General features: G+C 37.8%; 1 protein-coding gene and 1 pseudogene across 1 annotated transcript in view; both read right to left on the bottom strand.

The window, feature by feature from the left end:
• PRKAR2A (protein kinase cAMP-dependent type II regulatory subunit alpha) overlaps positions 1–17014 on the bottom strand; it is a 119839-nt gene that overhangs the window by 18645 nt on the left and 84180 nt on the right. Inside the window, exon 6 of the mRNA XM_063113684.1 lies at positions 6750–6903. Coding sequence (XP_062969754.1) covers positions 6750–6903 — 154 coding nt within the window. The remainder of the gene's footprint in view (positions 1–6749; positions 6904–17014) is intronic.
• Positions 2837–3906, bottom strand: LOC134390845 (selenide, water dikinase 1-like; annotated as a pseudogene).

Genomic DNA, 17014 nt, shown 5'->3' on the forward strand with positions numbered 1-17014 from the left:
ATTTCCACTGAGACCTTCTCTTTGACTTAAGAGATTATTTAAGAACATATTCAATTCCCATGTATTAGGAGATTTTCATTATCTCTCTGTTATTGATTTCTAGTTTCATTCCATTGTGGTTAGTGAACACATTCTGATTTCAATTCTTTTAAATTTATTTTATATCCCAGGATATGATCAATTTTGTGAATATTCTGTGGGCTTGAAAAGAATGTGTATTCTGTTGTGTGCAGTGGTCTTAAATTTCAATTAGATACTTTTGATTGACAGTGTTCTAAGTTCTAATTCCTTGCTAATTTTCTGTCTAGTAGTTCTATCAATTATTGAGAAATGGGTGTTAAAGTCTGCATCTTGTATAACTGTGGACTTATTTCTTTCAGTTTTATCTGCTTTTGCTTAACATTTTGAGGCTCTGTTGTTTGGTGTATAATATTTAGGGTTGCTAAATATTCTTGATAGACTGACTCTTTCATTGTTATGTAATGCTTTTCTTTGTCCCTGTAATTTTCTTTGCTCTGAAGTCTACTCTGATCTTAATATAATCACTCCTGCTTTCTTTTGATTGATGTTTGCATAGTATATCCATTTCCATCCTTTTACTTTCAGCTTACCTATATCATTATATTTAAAGCATATCTTAAAAAACAATCTACCAGTCTGTCTTTTAATTGGTATTTTAGACCAAATATATTTACAGTAATTATTCATATGTTAGGGTTTATACTTACCATTTTATTGTAAGTTTTTTGTTATTCCCTCTGTTCTGATCCTGTTTCACTTTTCCTGCCTTGCTGTGGGTTATTTGAATTTTTTGATTTATAGAGCTTTTGGGTATATCTCTTTGTACAGATTCTCTTAGCAGTTGTTCTATGTATTATATTATAGATATGTAACCACAGTCTACTAGTGTCAAGACTTTGCTAGTTTGAGCAAAGTGTAGCTTTACTTCCATTTAGGCCACTTTACCCTCTCCCCTTTACAGTATAATTGTCTCTAATTTTTCTTCTTACATACATTGAGAACAAATCATATGTCATAATTCTTGCTTTAACCGTCTAAAATAATTTAGAAAACTCAAGAGGAGGATAGTTTTTTATATTTACCCATATTTATTTACTCCTTCTGTTTTTTTCTTCACTCCTGATATTTCAAATTCTTTTTTTTTTTTAAAGATGTCCAGTAAGGGGATCTTAACCCTTGACTTAGTGTTGTCAGTACCATGCTCTTCCAAGTGAGTTAACCAGCCATCCCTATATAGGGATCCAAACCCGTGGCCTTCGTGTTATCAGCACCACACTCTCCCAAGTGAGCCATGGGCTGGCCCCTCAAATTCTTTTTTTGTGTGTTTGTGTACAATTAAAAAAACTAAGTAGGGGGGTGGCTGGTCAGCTCAGTTGGTAGAGTGTGGTGCTGATAACACTGAGGTCAAGGGTTTGGATCCCCATACTGGCTAGCCGTCAAAAAAAAAAAAAAAAGAAAGAAAAGAAAAGAAAAGAAAAGGAAATTAAATGTTCATTTGAAAAACAAGTTTTAAGTTCAAGCTGCAATGTTGGCAGTGTAGATTTTTAAAACAGATCACAAAAAGCATGCACAAAAAAGTACTGGTGCAAAGGACAAAATAGTGTTAAGAATTAGGCAAACTAGCTGCTGATTTTAAGAAAACAAAAAGCCTGAAATCACTATACAAAATATAAAATGTATTAAACACCACTATCCACAGAACAGTCTTTACTATTGATTATATTTAAAATTATTTGCTTAGGGGCCGGCCCCGTGGCTCACTCGGGAGAGTACCAGCGCCGAGACCGCAGGTTTGGATCCTATATGGGGATGGCCGGTGCACTCATTGGCTGAGCGTGGTGCGGACAACACTGTGCCAAGGGTTGCGATCCCCTTACTGGTCAAAAAAATAATAATAATAAATAAATAAAATTATTTGCTTAGTTAATTATATATTGAATTGTATGAGTATTATACACAAATCCCCTTTCAGAAGGCAATTTCCTTGTTATACTATAGAACATTTAATTACACTGCCAAAAGTACCCTTTTTATTTTTGCTATCAATAAAGAAAACAGTTAATGCATTACTGTAAATATCAGGAAAGTTACAAAGTGCTTTCCATGCAGAGTGAAGCACTTGTCTTGAACTGAACACACTCTTCGAGAATGTCCTGGGTTAAAGAGATGCTCTTAAATTAAATTATAAGACTATCCTTTACAAATCAAAGACCTAAAGGAATCATTCAACCTTCTTACTACTGGGATACCATTGTATCACTTTTCAGTTCTGTCTTTCTAGATACTATTCAAGACATTTAAAAAGATCAGACATATGATAAATATACGTAAAATGAAAAGACAAACTGCTATTTGACACTACTATTGGTAATGTCTGTTCTATGTGAATGCACCTTTAAAAAGAGCCAATGCAGGCTAGTCGGTTACCTCAGTTGGTTACAGCACAGCCTTACAACACCAAGATCACAGGTTTGGATCCCTGTACAGGCTAGCCACCAAAAAAAAAAAAAAAAAAAAAAAAAAAGAGCCCACGTGGCAAGAGATAAATATCTAAAGATTCAAAATGACTCAACAGTATTGGATAACAATATAATTCTCAACTCAGAAAGTGCCTCAAGATTAGGTACATCTTCAGTTAAAGTAACAGGGAAAAAAGGCAATGGATTTTATTTTATTAACTGTATCCACTCACAAATCGACCTAAGGTCACTAGATGTGTAGACACAAGAGATTTCTGTTGTTGTGTATAGTCTTTAATTGAAATGATGATAAAGGAAATAGAGCTATTTAAAAACAAAACCAAATAGTTATTTGTCTAGATTATGAGGTGGCACCAGGTGTGGGATTCACATTTTGAGTCGTCACTTGTGCTGCGCATGGCATGACCCAGAATTCTGAAGCCTGTGATGTCAGTGGCCATGTGGGCATTAAAAGTAAGCATGAATCTTGCATTTGTTCTGTTGAGCCTTGCCATACTCATCATTGCTTCTTGGTAGCCAACCCTACATCTTCTTGGGTGACCACAAGTTTAATTTTACCAGCCACTGGTACACAGCAACAGTGACTTGTGTCCCTAGCAGTTCTGTCAACACGAACATGTCCCCCAGCACTGAATTATTTGGCATAATAAATTCACTGGGTTGGCAGACAGTTGTACCGACTCCTCCCAAAACAATCCAGGGGTCTAATACTGTTTGACCACCTGTTACAGATATTCCAGCTTCCTCTGCTGCATCTTTAAAACTGTGTATAATTAGGGGCATCACTTTATCGCTTTCTCTGTCAGTCATTTTATTCAAGGAGCATCAGAGTGTTGTCACATTCTGTGACCCCCCATTGTGTAGGGGTCATGGAGGATACTGGAACATGCTATCCTGCCCATGAAAGGGTTGTCTAAGATAGGATAAATGTAATTAGCAGTTTGAAAAAAGGAAAGACCACCATACCTCAAAGGAATGACACAGGTATTCATTCCAATGCCAAGTCTTGGCATAATGGCTCCAAGAAACTGCTCATCTTCTTGTAAGTGGTTCTATTTTAAGGATTCCAGCAATTTCTGTAGTACCTCTTGGGGCACTTTTTAGTCTGTGTCCTTCAGTTTAGTGAATCTGGTTAGCCAGAAGCTCTTGCGCAATTCATAACTTTCTGGGTTAAAGGACTCCTGTGTAGACATGGTTCTTGGGCCCACAGTTCTCACTGCTCAGCCCCTCTCTTTCCTTCTCCTGGTTGGTTGGTTTCTTTAGGGATCCACCAGATAGCTTTGCGCCAGTGACTTCCTCCTGAAAACTGGCCCAGGCTGCTCCCACAATGCACCAAGTGCAACCAGGCTATCCTTAAGCATTGCCTGAATAAAAATGTCACTTCTGGAGGCATTGGTTGAGGCTGTGCAAGGGTGCAAGCAAGGGCTTGACCTGGCTTGACATGGCCTTGCAGGAACCAGGCTGCTGCACCCCTGCAGGCTTGGCAAGCCTTCCTCCTTTTAATCATTTCCTTTCTGCTTGAAGAACTTCCTTTAGCCATTCTTTTAGGGTGGTTTGCTGGGGACAAAGTCTCTTAGTTTTCTTCCATCTGAGACATCTTCATTCCTGAAGAATATTCTCATTAGGTATAGAACTCTGGTTGACAATTCCTGTCTTTCAGCACTTGAAAAATGCTATGCCACTTTTGGCCTCTGTGGTTGGGAAATCCTGTCATTCAAATTGGTGTTCCCCTATAGGGGCACTGTTTCTCTCTAACTGCTTTCAAGATTTTTTTCTGTCTTTAGTTTCCTGAAGTTTGATTAGGATGTGTTTTGGCATGGATTCCTTTGAGTTTATCCTGTTTGCGGTTTGCTCAGCTTTTTGAACCTGTAGATTTCTAGCTTTCATCAAATTTGGGAAATTTTTAATCATGATTTCTTCAAATAATTTTTTAGCTCTACACTTCTCCTCTCCCTCTGCAACTCTGATGATACAAATGCTAGATCTTTTGTTATTGTCCCACAAATTCTGTTCACTTCATTTCAGTTTATATTCTCTCTGTTGTTCAGATTGGATAATTTCCACTGGACTATCCTCAAGTTCACTGATTCTTTCCTCTGTCATATTCATTCTCTTATTGAGCCCATCCAATGAGTTTTTATTTTGGTTACCATCTTTTCCAGTTCTAAAATTTTCATTTGGCTCTTCTTTCTATCTTCTATTTCTCTGCAGAGACTTTCTTTTTAAAAATTTGTTTCAAATGTATTCATAATCAGGCCGGCCCGTGGCTCACTCGGGAGAGTGCGGTGCTGAGAACACCAAGGCCCCGGGTTCGGATCCCATATACGGATGGCCGGTTCGCTCACTGGCTGAGCGTGGTGCTCACAACACCAAGTCAAGGGTTAAGATCCCCTTACCGGTCATCTTTTAAAAAAAAAAAAAAAAAAATGTATTCATAATTGCTTGTTGAAGCATTTTTATGATGGCTGCCTTAAAATCCTTGTCAGCTAATTCCAACACCTGTGTCATCTTGGTACTGGCATCTGTTGATGATCTTTTCTCATTCAAGTTGAAAATTTCCTTGCTCTTGGCATGACAAGTGATTTGATGGTACCCTGGACATTTTGGATATGATGTTGTAAAGTTTTTTTTTTTTGCAAGTTTTCACCCTGATTAGGTACACCATGAATGTACAAGTGGGAGTGCATGTTCAGTTCCCATCCAGGCCCCACTGACACTACTCTGGCAGGGAAAGTAGAGTGCCAACTAGCAACACCATGCTCCACCTCATTTTGCCTCTTTACTGCCAAATAGGGCTGGAAGTCCAGCTTTCTGCTCAGTCCAGTGACACCGTGGGAGGTAAAAGCAGTTTTCCTTTTGGTATTTGGCTGGGGTAGGGCTGGTATTATCAACAAAGGTTTTCTGTTCTGCTAAGCCACTCTTTTCCTGGTCCTTTGGCTACAGGGAGCAGCTTTTGCTTGACGCTTTTTCTGAATGTACCTGTTGGCAGATCTGGGTTGCAGGCCTTTACGGCATCCCATCTGAAATATATGGGAAGCAATAAGGAAACCCAGGGAACTCACTGTTATGTCCTTCCTCAAGTTTCAAGGTCCCTAGCCAGTGTGCCACCTTTCAGGGTCTTCCTATGTTTGTATACTGTATTATGTACAGTGTTTTTTTAGTTTTAATAGGGAAGACTAGCAAGGAATGGGGCTATTCCATCTTAGCCTAAACTGGTAGTTGGCACCAGTGCATTTTAAAACTGAGTTTATTTTCCTGTATTATTTACTATTTCCCCATATTTATCTATTCTTGAGTTTTTCAATCACTGGGTCCCCAACTGGGTGATCTGTCCTTTTTTTTTATTTGACAGCTGGCCGGTACTGGGATCCAAACTCTTAACCCTGGTGTTAAAACACTGTGCTCTAATCAACTGAGCTAACTGGCTGGCCCCTTGGGTGATCTATTCTTAAGCCATTATATCTCTCATCTTTCAGGAGCACTCTTAATTTCACATCAGTATGTCACATTAAAAGCTCTCTTTCATTTCTTTTTTATTTCATTTGAGAAAATACGTTGATAATTCTATGGTATACATTTAATTCTGCTTATAAGATAAATGGAAATAAACTACTATAGATGTCAACATTTTAAAAGTGAAATTTGGAATTTGTACAAGAGGATAATTATTTTCTTTAAGAAAGAAGAGAGTTATACATTTTGAATAATATATAATTTGATACTGAAGGAAACAAGGTGGGTCACGTATAATAGAAGACAGGATCACAGGAGTATCATGCCTGAGACATTCTGGGAAGGTTCTCTTTCCTGCAATATGGCCATCAGCCTTGCTAGTGATCTAAGTCAACTGGATATTATGAACAAGTAAATGGCTGAACACAGGGAAAAGTTGGTCCTGACACATCTAGAAATGGAAAACACTATTGGCAGAGCTTTCAGTGACATTTTTTCTAGGCTGCTTCTTCTATGGAGAGTTATCCTCTCTCTTCCCACCTGTCTGATAAAAAGAAACAGAAAATGTAATAAAAGCTGTATACAACCTAGTCTTGTTTCTTTAACTTGGAGTTAATGGTTTGTTGACAAATCATTTTAGAGAAATGGAAAAATATATTTGCACAAGACCTTCCACAATGTCTTTCACAGAACTAGCTATAAAATATGGTGTGAACCAACAGCCCAAGGACAGAGACTCTGAAGTAATGGAAATTAATATGGTGCCATGCAAAGGGAACCATTTCTCTCACTCACCAGTCCCCAAAGGGAGCCTTCTGAGGTGGCGACAATGGTAGCAGCTCTTGGGGTGTTGTACATCAGAGCCAGTTCTCCAAAACTGCCACGGTTGTCATACTGACCAACAGAGCGGGTTTGATTATCTTTTGTTACTAAAATGTCATAGGTTCCCCTGGAAGAATAAAAAGAAAAAATTTCATTAATTATTTCTGATGATAAATATAAGAACTGATAAGTACATATAATATAAAACATTGTTATAGGGAATTTCTGATGGAATTTTGCTAGTATATAGAAATGCAACAGATTTTTGCATTTTGACTTTGTATCCTGTGACCTTGCTAAAGTCATTTATCAGTTCTAGTAGCTTTTTTGTAGTAGTCCTGGGATCTTTTACATAGAGGATCATGTTATCTGCAAATAAGTTCAATTTATATACCCTTTCTTTCATCCTTCTTTCCTTACCTTTCTCCTTTCCTTTCTTCTCTCCATCCCTAACTTCCTTCCTTTTCTTTGCCTTATTTCATTGACTAGGATCTCTTGTACAATATTGAGTAGAAGTGGTAAGAGCAGACATCCTTGTTTTATTCTCCATCTTACAGGGAAAACAATCAGTCTTTCTCCACTAAGTATGATGTTAGCTGTAGGTTTTTTTATAAATGCCTTTAGTCAGGCTGGGGAAAGTCCCTTCTATTCCCAGTTTGATAAGCACTTTTATCACAAAGTGTTGAATTTTGTCAAATGCTTTGCTGCAAGTATTGAAATGACTGTATGGGTTTTCTTTCATAGCCTGTTGAAAATTAGGATATAACTGATTAAAATAAAGTAGAGAGGTGGGGCAAGATGGTGAACTAGAGGTGCCCAGGACTCATTCCTCCCACAGAAAAGAATCAGAACAATTAACAGATAGGTAAATATTGATGGAAACATGGTGGGAGAGCATAGAAGTACAGCAGGAGATTGGTGAGATCCCTGTGGAGCACAAAAGCCCAGGATGGTGGCAGAGAGAGGGAGAGAGAGGCACATAATTTCAGCCAACATATATCTGACACCAGGATGGGCACAGGAAGAATTTTTCCTTGAGGTGAAAAGGTAGGCAGGGGACCCACACCAACTTCTAAACTCACCACAGGGGCCCATAGATACTGCATCAGGACAAGCCCAGAGGCAAGTGTGGGGAGCATCCTAGAATACATGCACTGCATTGCTTTAGAATACTAACACAAACTATACTCGCCCCCTCCCACCCTTGTGATCCATGCTGATTCAGGACAGCAACATCTTGAAACCAGAGGCATTAAAGGAGCAAGCTGCACCCAGGGGTGCATCCCCAGCTTTTAGGCTCTACCCTCTTCCTAGAGCACTCACACGAGAGGCTACAACGCCCTGATCCTGGCAGTTTGAAGCCTAGGCTAACAGCAGTTCTGACTCAGTTGGGTGCGCCTAAGCCCCCAACCTGGGAAAACAGCTCATGCATCTCCACCCTAAAGAAAACACCCTTGAGCTAGTGGAAATAAAGCACATTCACCCTCCCATAGTAGTGGCTAGGCAGTTCTCTCATGTACAGTCCTGCCTAGTGGCCTTACCAACAGTCCAAGGAGCAGTTGGACAGGCCCCTCGCTGTAGGCCTGCTTAGTAGTCTTACCAACAGTCTGAGAGATGGCTGGACAGGCCCCCCTCACTGCAGGCCTGCCTAGCAGCCTCGCCCACCTACTAGAAAGCAGCTGGTTGGACTCTAGCTGAAGGCATGCCTGGTAGCCTTGCCAACAGTCCAAGAAGCAGCTGGACAGACCGTCCCACTGCATCCCCACCAGTGGCCTCTCCCACTTCCTAAGAAGTGGCTCAGAAGCTCCACCCTTGGCAGCCCAGATCTCGAACCACAGAGGGAAGCATGACCTCACATTGGGCCCCAAGAACTAGCACAGCAGAAGAGCCACTGGCAGACCTGCACTCTGCTAGCCAAGCCAAAGTGCATCCATGCCCCTGGTTCAGATAAACAGCTCAGCTATCATGTCCCTAGAAGACCCACCCCCAAATCTTTGAGCTACCACATGTACAAGCATCTGAGTGAGAAACACCTCAGCTAATATGACCCTGGCAGACCCACTCCTGGACAGAGAAGCAGCATGGTGACCCTTCCACTGGCAATCCAGTCTCAGAGACCATTATATACCATACACCCACACCCCCAGCCGGAGAATCAATCCAGCAACTGCATCCCTACTGAGCCAGCTCTTGAGACAACTGACCCAAAGGGTGCATGTGCACACCTCCATACTGTGAATCAACCCATCCTGTGATACCTCTTCTGGAAAAGCTGTGCCACTGCCACCACAAACCTCTAAAGTATAGGTTACTAAGTCACTCACAGACATAGCAAAAGTAGATTACAGCTGAAGAAACTACACAGAACCTACACTACTGTATCCATCTGGAATGAAACCACTGTACTCTACTCAATCAATGGCCCAGGACACATTTGCAGGTGAAAATCTTCTCCCATGCAAGCCACTCTACAAAACTGAAAAAGGTGACTGTTCCACCAGATGCAGATGTCAATGCAGGGAAACAAGAAACATGAAAAAATAAGGTAACATGACAACATCAAAAAAACCCAATATAATGCTCCAGTAACTGGTCCCAAAGAATTAGAAATTGCTGACTTGCTGGAAAAGAAATCAAAATTAATTGTCTTAGGGAAACTCACTGAGATACAAGAGAATACAAAGAGTTCAATGAAATCAGAAAAACAATTCATGATCTGAATGAGAAATTAAACAGAGATAGATATGATTTTTAAAAAATCAAGCAGAAATCTTGGAATTGAAGAATTCATTGAACATAATAAAAATATATCAGAGAGTCTCAACGACAAACTAGATCAAGCAGAAGAATTTCTGATCTTGAGGACAGAGGTTTGAAATAACAGGATGACAAAAAAAAGAAAGAAAGAAAAAAGAAAAGAGAATGAGCAAAACTTACAAGATCTATTGGATACATGAGCAAATATGAGAATTATGGGCATTCCAGAAAAAGAAAGCAAAAAAGATACTGAAAACCTATTTAAAGAAATAATAGCTGAAAATTTCCATAGATTTGGGAAAGATACAAATACCCAACTCCAGGAAGCTCAAATGTCCCCAAATAGATTCAACCCAAATAGGTCATCTCTAAGACACATTGTAGTCAAACTATCCAAGGTTCAGAACAAACAGAGAATTCTAAAACCAGCAAGAGAAAAACATCAAGTCACTTATAAGGAAATTCCCATTACAGTAACAGCAGACTACTCAGCAGAAACCCTATAGTCTGGGAGAGAATGGGATGACATATTCAAAGTACTGAAAAAACAACAACAACAACAACAAAAACCTGCCAGCCACGAATACTATACCCAGGAAAGCTACCCTCCAAAAGTTAAGGAAAAGTAAGGTCTTTCTCAGACAAGCAAAAATTAAGGGAATTAATCACCACCAGACTGGCCTTAACAGAAATGCTTAGGGGAGTCCTACATCTAGAAGAGAAAGAACAATAACAATCAGCACGAAAATACCTGAAAACATAAAACTTACTAGGAGAATAGATACAGAAATTAGAAAGAGAAGGGAATCAAACCTTATCAATACAGAAAACCACCAAAGCTCAAGGATAAATACTGAGAAGAAAAAAGGAACAAAAGATATACAAAATAATCAGAAAAGAACCAATAACATGACAGGAGTAAGACCTGACATATCAATAATAACCTTGAATGTAAGGGAATTAAAAGCTCCAATTAAAAGACATAAACTGGCTGAATGGATAAAAAAAGTGACCATCTATATGCTGCCTATAAGAAACACACCTCACCTACAAAGACACACATAGACTGAAAGTGAAGGGCTGGAAAAAGATATTCCATGCAAATGGAAAACAAAGTGAGCAGGAACAGCTATACTTATGTCAGATAAAACAGACGTTAAATCAAAATCTGTACTAAGAGACAGAGAAGGGCACTATATAATAATAAAGGGATCAATATAGCAAGAGGATATAACAACTATAAATATATACCCAACACCAGAACACCCATATATATAAAGCAAATATGATCAGATCTAAAGGGAGACAACAGTACTGGGGGATTTTAAAACCTCACTCTCAGCATTGGACACATCATTGAGACAGAAAATCAGCAAGGAAACATCGGATTTATTTATTTACTTTTGGGGTTTTTGTGGCTGGCCAGTATGAGGATCTGAACCCATGACCTTGGTGTTATAAGGCTGTGCTCTAATCAACTGAGCTAACCAGCCAGCCTGTAACATCAGATTTATTTATTTATTTTTAGATTTTTTAAAAAAATTTTATTTTGTCAATATACATTGTGGCTGATTATTGTTCCCCATCACCAAAAGCTCCCTATCACCCCCCCTCCCCGCCTCCCCCCCAACAATGTCCTTTCTGTTTGCTTGTCGTATCAACTTCAGGTAATTGTGGTTGTTATATCTTCTTCCCCCCCCCACACGGGGTTTTTTTTTTTGTGTGTGTGAATTATATATTAATTTTTAGCTCCCACCAATAAGTGAGAACATGTGGTATTTCTCTTTCTGTGCCTGACTTGTTTCACTTAATATAATTCTCTCAAGGTCCATCCATGTTGTTGCAAATGGCAGTATTTCATTCGTTTTTATAGCTGAGTAGTATTCCATTGTGTAGATGTATCACATTTTCCATATCCACTCATCTGATGATGGACATTTGGGCTGATTCCAACTCTTGGCTATTGTAAAGAGTGCTGCGATGAACATTGGAGAACAGGTATACCTTCGACTTGATGATTTCCATTCCTCTGGGTATATTCCCAACAGTGGGATAGCTGGGTCGTATGGTAGATCTATCTGCAATTGTTTGAGGAACCTCCATACCATTTTCCATAGAGGCTGCACCATTTTGCAGTCCCACCAACAATGTATGAGAGTTCCTTTTTCTCTGCAACATCGCCAGCATTTATCGTACAGCGTCTTTTGGATTTTAGCCATCCTAACTGGGGTGAGATGGTATCTCAGTGTGGTTTTGATTTGCATTTCCCGGATGCTGAGTGATGTTGAGCATTTTTTCATGTCTGTTGGCCATTTGTATATCTTCCTTAGAGAAATGCCTACTTAGCTCTTTTGCCCATTTTTTAATTGGGTTGCTTGTTTTTTTCTTGTAAAGTTGTTTGAGTTCCTTATATATTCTGGATATTAATCCTTTGTCAGATGTATATTTTGCAAATATTTTCTCCCACTCTGTTGGTTGTCTTTTAACTCTGTTAATTGTTTCTTTTGCTGTGCAGAAGCTTTTTAGTTTGATATAATCCCATTTGTTTATTTTTCCTTTGGTTGCCCGTGCTTTTGGGGTCGTATTCATGAAGTCTGTGCCCAGTCTTATTTCCTGAAGTGTTTCTCCTATGTTTTCTTTAAGAAGTTTTATTGAAAAAAAAAAAAAAAAAAAAAAAAAAGAAGTTTTATTGTTTCAGGGTGTATATTTAAATCCTTAATCCATTTTGAGTTGATTTTAGTATACGGTGAGAGGTATGGATCTAGTTTCATTCTCCTGAATATGGATATCCAGTTATCCCAGCACCATTTGCTGAAGAGGCAGTCCCTTCCCCAGTGAATAGGCTTGGTGCCTTTGTCAAAGATCAGATGGCAGTAAGTGTGTGGGTTGATTTCTGGATTCTCTATTCTATTCCATTGGTCAGTGTGTCTGTTTTTATGCCAGTACCATACTGTTTTGGTTATTATAGCTTTGTAGTATAGCTTAAAGTCAGGTAGTGTTATGCCTCCAGCTTTATTTTTTTTGCTCCGCATTGCTTTGGCTATGCGTGGTCTTTTATTATTCCATATAAATGTCTGCATAGTTCTTTCCATTTCTGAGAAAAATGTCTTTGGAATTTTGATGGGGATTGCGTTGAATTTGTATATCACTTTGGGTAGTATGGACATTTTCACTATGTTGATTCTTCCAATCCAAGAGCATGGGATATCTTTCCATCTTCTTGTATCCTCTCTAATTTCTCTCAGCAGTGGTTTGTAGTTCTCATTATAGAGATTTTTCACATCCTTGGTTAACTCAATTCCTAAGCATTTTATTTTTTTGGTGGCTATTGTAAATGGGCAGGCTTTCTTGATTTCTCATTCTGCATGTTCACTATCGGAGAAAAGAAATGCTACTGATTTTTGTGTGTTGATTTTGTATCCTGCTACTGTACTGAAATCATTTATCAATTCCAAGAGTTTTTTTGTAGAGGCTTTAGGCTGTTCGATATATAGGATCATGTCATCTGCAAACAGGGACAGTTTGATTTCATCTTTTCCAATCTGGATGCCCTTTATTTCCTTCTCTTCTCTGATTGCTCTGGCTAATACTTCCAACACTATGTTGAATAGGAGTGGTGAGAGTGGGCATCCTTGTCTAGTTCCTGTTCTTAAAGGAAAAGCTTTCAGCTTTTCCCCATTCAGGATGATATTGGCAGTGGGTTTGGCATATATGGCTTTAATTATGTTGAGATACTTTCCCTCTATATCTAACTTATAGAGGGTCTTTGTCATGAATGAGTGCTGAACTTTATCAAATGCTTTTTCAGCATCTATAGAGATGATCATATGGTCCTTGTGTTTGAGTTTATTAATATGGTGTATCACATTTATTGATTTGCGTATGTTGAACCAACCTTGCATCCCTGGGATGAATCCCACTTGATCGTGGTGAATGATTTTATGTATGTGTTGTTGTATTCTGTTTGCTAGTATTTTAGTGAGGATTTTTGCATCTATATTCATCAAGGATATTGGCCTGTAGTTTTCTTTTTTGTTTATATCTTTACCTGGTTTTGGTATTAGGATGATGTTTGCTTCATAGAATGAGCTTGGGAGATATGCGTCTGTTTCAATCTTTTGGAATAGTTTGTAAAGTATCGGTGTCAATTCCTCTTTGAATGTTTGGTAAAATTCTGCTGTGAATCCATCTGGTCCTGGGCTTTTCTTTGTTGGGAGCCTTCTGATAACAGCGTCAATCTCCTTTATTGTTATTGGTCTGTTCAAATTTTCTACGTCTTCATGGTTCAGTTTTGGGAGCTTGTATGTGTCCAGAAATTTATCCATTTCCTCCAGATTTTCAAATTTGTTGGCGTATAGTTGTTTATAGTAGTCTCGAATGATTCCTTGTATTTCAGATGAATCAGTTGTAATATCACCTTTTTCATTTCTAATTCTTGTTATTTGAGTCTTCTCTCTTCTTTTTTTAGTTAGCCATGCTAATGGTTTGTCAGTTTTATTTATCTTTTCAAAAAACCAATTTTTTGATTCATTGATCTTTTGAATTGTTTTTTTGGTTTCAATTTCATTAAGTTCTGCTCTGATCTTAATGATTTCTTTCTGTCTGCTAACTTTAGGTTTGGATTGTTCTTGTTTTTCTAGTTCTTTAAGGTGAAGTGTTAGGTTGTTCACTTGCCATCTTTCCATTCTTCTGAGGTGAGCATTTAATGCAATAAATTTCCCCCTTAATACTGCTTTTGCAGTATCCCACAGGTTTTGGTATGATTGTAACATCAGATTTAAATGGTACCATAGACCATATGAACCTAACAGACATATATAGAGCATTTCATCCAACAGCTGCAGAATACACATTATTTTCATCAGCATATGGAACATTCTCTGGGAATAACCATATGTTAGGTCACAAAATATGTCTAAACAGGTTCAAAACAACCAAAATCACACCAAGTATTTTTTTCTGGCCATAATAGAATAAAACTAGAAATCAATACCAAGAGGAACTTGCAGAATTACACAAATACATGGAAATTAAACAACACGCCCTTGAATGACCAAAGGGTCAAAAAAGATTAAAAAGGAAATCAAAAAAGTTCATGAGACTAATGAAGACAGAAACACAACATACCAAAACCTATAGAATACAGCCAAGGCAGTATTAAGAGGAAAGTTTATAGCAATAAATACCTACATCAAAAAAATAGAAAGATTTCAGATAAAGAGCCTAGCAATGCACTTCAAGAAACTAGAAAAGCAAGAACAAATTAAATCCAAAAAAGTACAAGAGAAGAAATAATAAAAATCAGAGCAGTAAAAAATGAAATTGAGACTAAAAATACAATACCAAAAAAATCAATCAAGTGAAAAGCTGGTTCTTTGAAAAGATAAGCAAAATTGACAAACCACTAGCCAGACTAACCACAAAGAAAAGAGATAATATCCAAAAAAACAAAATCAGAAATGCAAATGGAGACATTACAGCAGATACCACTAAAATACAAAGAATCATCAGAGACTATTATGAACAACTATATGCCAATAAATATGAAAACCTAGAAGGAATGGATAAATTCCTGGCACATATGCCCTACTAAGGCTGAACCAAGAAGAAATAGAAAACCTAAATAGACCAATAACAATTAACAAGACAAAATCAGTAATAAAAAGTCTCCCAGCAAAAACGTAAACAAACAAACAAAAAAACCCAGGATCAGATGGCTTCACTGCTGAATTCTACCAAACATTTAAAGATCTAACACCAATACTTCTTAAATTATTTCAAAAAACTGAATTGGATGGAATTCTTCCAAACTCATACTATGTGGCCAGCATTACCCTGATACCAAAAGCAGACAAAGACACAACAACAAAAAAGAATACAGGCCAACATCCCTAATGAACACAAATGCAAAAATACTAGCAAACTGAATCCAACAGCACATCCAAAAGAATATATATACCATGATTAAGTGGGATTTATCCCAGAGATGCAAAGATGGTTCAACACATGCAAATCAATAAATGTAATACATCACATCAATAGAATGAAAGAAAAAGACCATATGACCATCTTAATAGATGCAGAAAAATCATTTGATAAAATTCAACATCTCTTCAAGATAAAGACTCTCAACATGTTAGGTAGAGAAGGAAACCTTAATCTTAATACATCTTAATTTTTAAGGCTATATAAGACAAACCCACAGCTAACATCATAAACTGGAACAAAACAAGGATGCCCACTCTCCCCACTTCTATTCAGCATAGTAATGGAAGTCCTAGCCAGAGCAATTAGGCAAGAGAAAGAAATAAAGGGCATCCAAATTGGAAAGAGGAAGTCAGGTTGTCCCTGTTTACAGATAACATGCTGTTATATAGAAACCTAAGGACTCTACAAAAAAACTCCTAGACCTGATAAACAAGTTCAGAAAAGTTGCAGGATACAAAATCAACATAGAAAAATCAGCAGCACTTCTACACACCAAAAATGTTTAGCAGAGAAAGAAATCAAGAAAGCTATCCCATTTACAACAGCAACAATGACAAAAAATAACCAGGAATAAATTTAACCAAGGAGGTAAAAGATCTCTACAGTGAAAACTATATTCAGATCCCACCAACCCCCCCCCAAACAAAACAAAACAAAACAAAACAAAAAACAAAAAAACCACTATAAAACACTGATTAAAGAAATTAAAGAAGACAAAAAAATTAAAAGACATCCCATGCTCATGGATTGGAAGAATCAATAACATCAAAATGACCATACTACCCAAAGCAATCTACAGATTCAATGCAATTCCCATCAAACTGCCAATGACATACTTCACAGAAACAGAAAAAAACAATTCAAATATTTATATGGAACAAGAGACCCTGAATAGCCAAATCAATCCTGAGCAAAAAGAACAAAATGGGAGGATATCACAGTCCCTTCAAAATGTACTGCAGAGTGACAGTAATCAAAACAGTATGGTACTAGCACAAAAACAGACACACAGACCAACGAAACAGTACAGAGAATTCAGTAGTAAATACAAGTACCTACAGCCAACTGATTATTGACAAAGGAGCCAAGAACATACATTGGTATAAAGACAGTGCTGGAAAAACTGAAGATCCGTATGCAGAAGAATGAAACTAGATCCCTATCTCTCACCATACAAAAAAAAAAAAAAAAAAACAACTCAAAATGGACTAAACACTTAAATGTAAGACCCGAAACTATAAAACCTCTAGAAGAAAACAGGGGGAACACTTCAGGACATAGGTCTAGGCAAAGACTTTATGAATAATACTTACTTCAGAAGCACAGGGAACAAAGGTAAAAATTAACAAATGGGAAACAATCAACAGAGCAAAAAGACAACCTGCCGAATGGGAGAAAACATTTACAAACTATGCATCCAACAAGGGATTAATATCCAGAATTTACAAAGAACTCAAACATCTCAACAGTAAAAATCAAATAATCCAATTAAA

This window comes from Cynocephalus volans, chromosome 11 (genome assembly GCF_027409185.1).
Source record: "Cynocephalus volans isolate mCynVol1 chromosome 11, mCynVol1.pri, whole genome shotgun sequence".
Taxonomy (NCBI): Eukaryota; Metazoa; Chordata; class Mammalia; order Dermoptera; family Cynocephalidae; genus Cynocephalus; species Cynocephalus volans.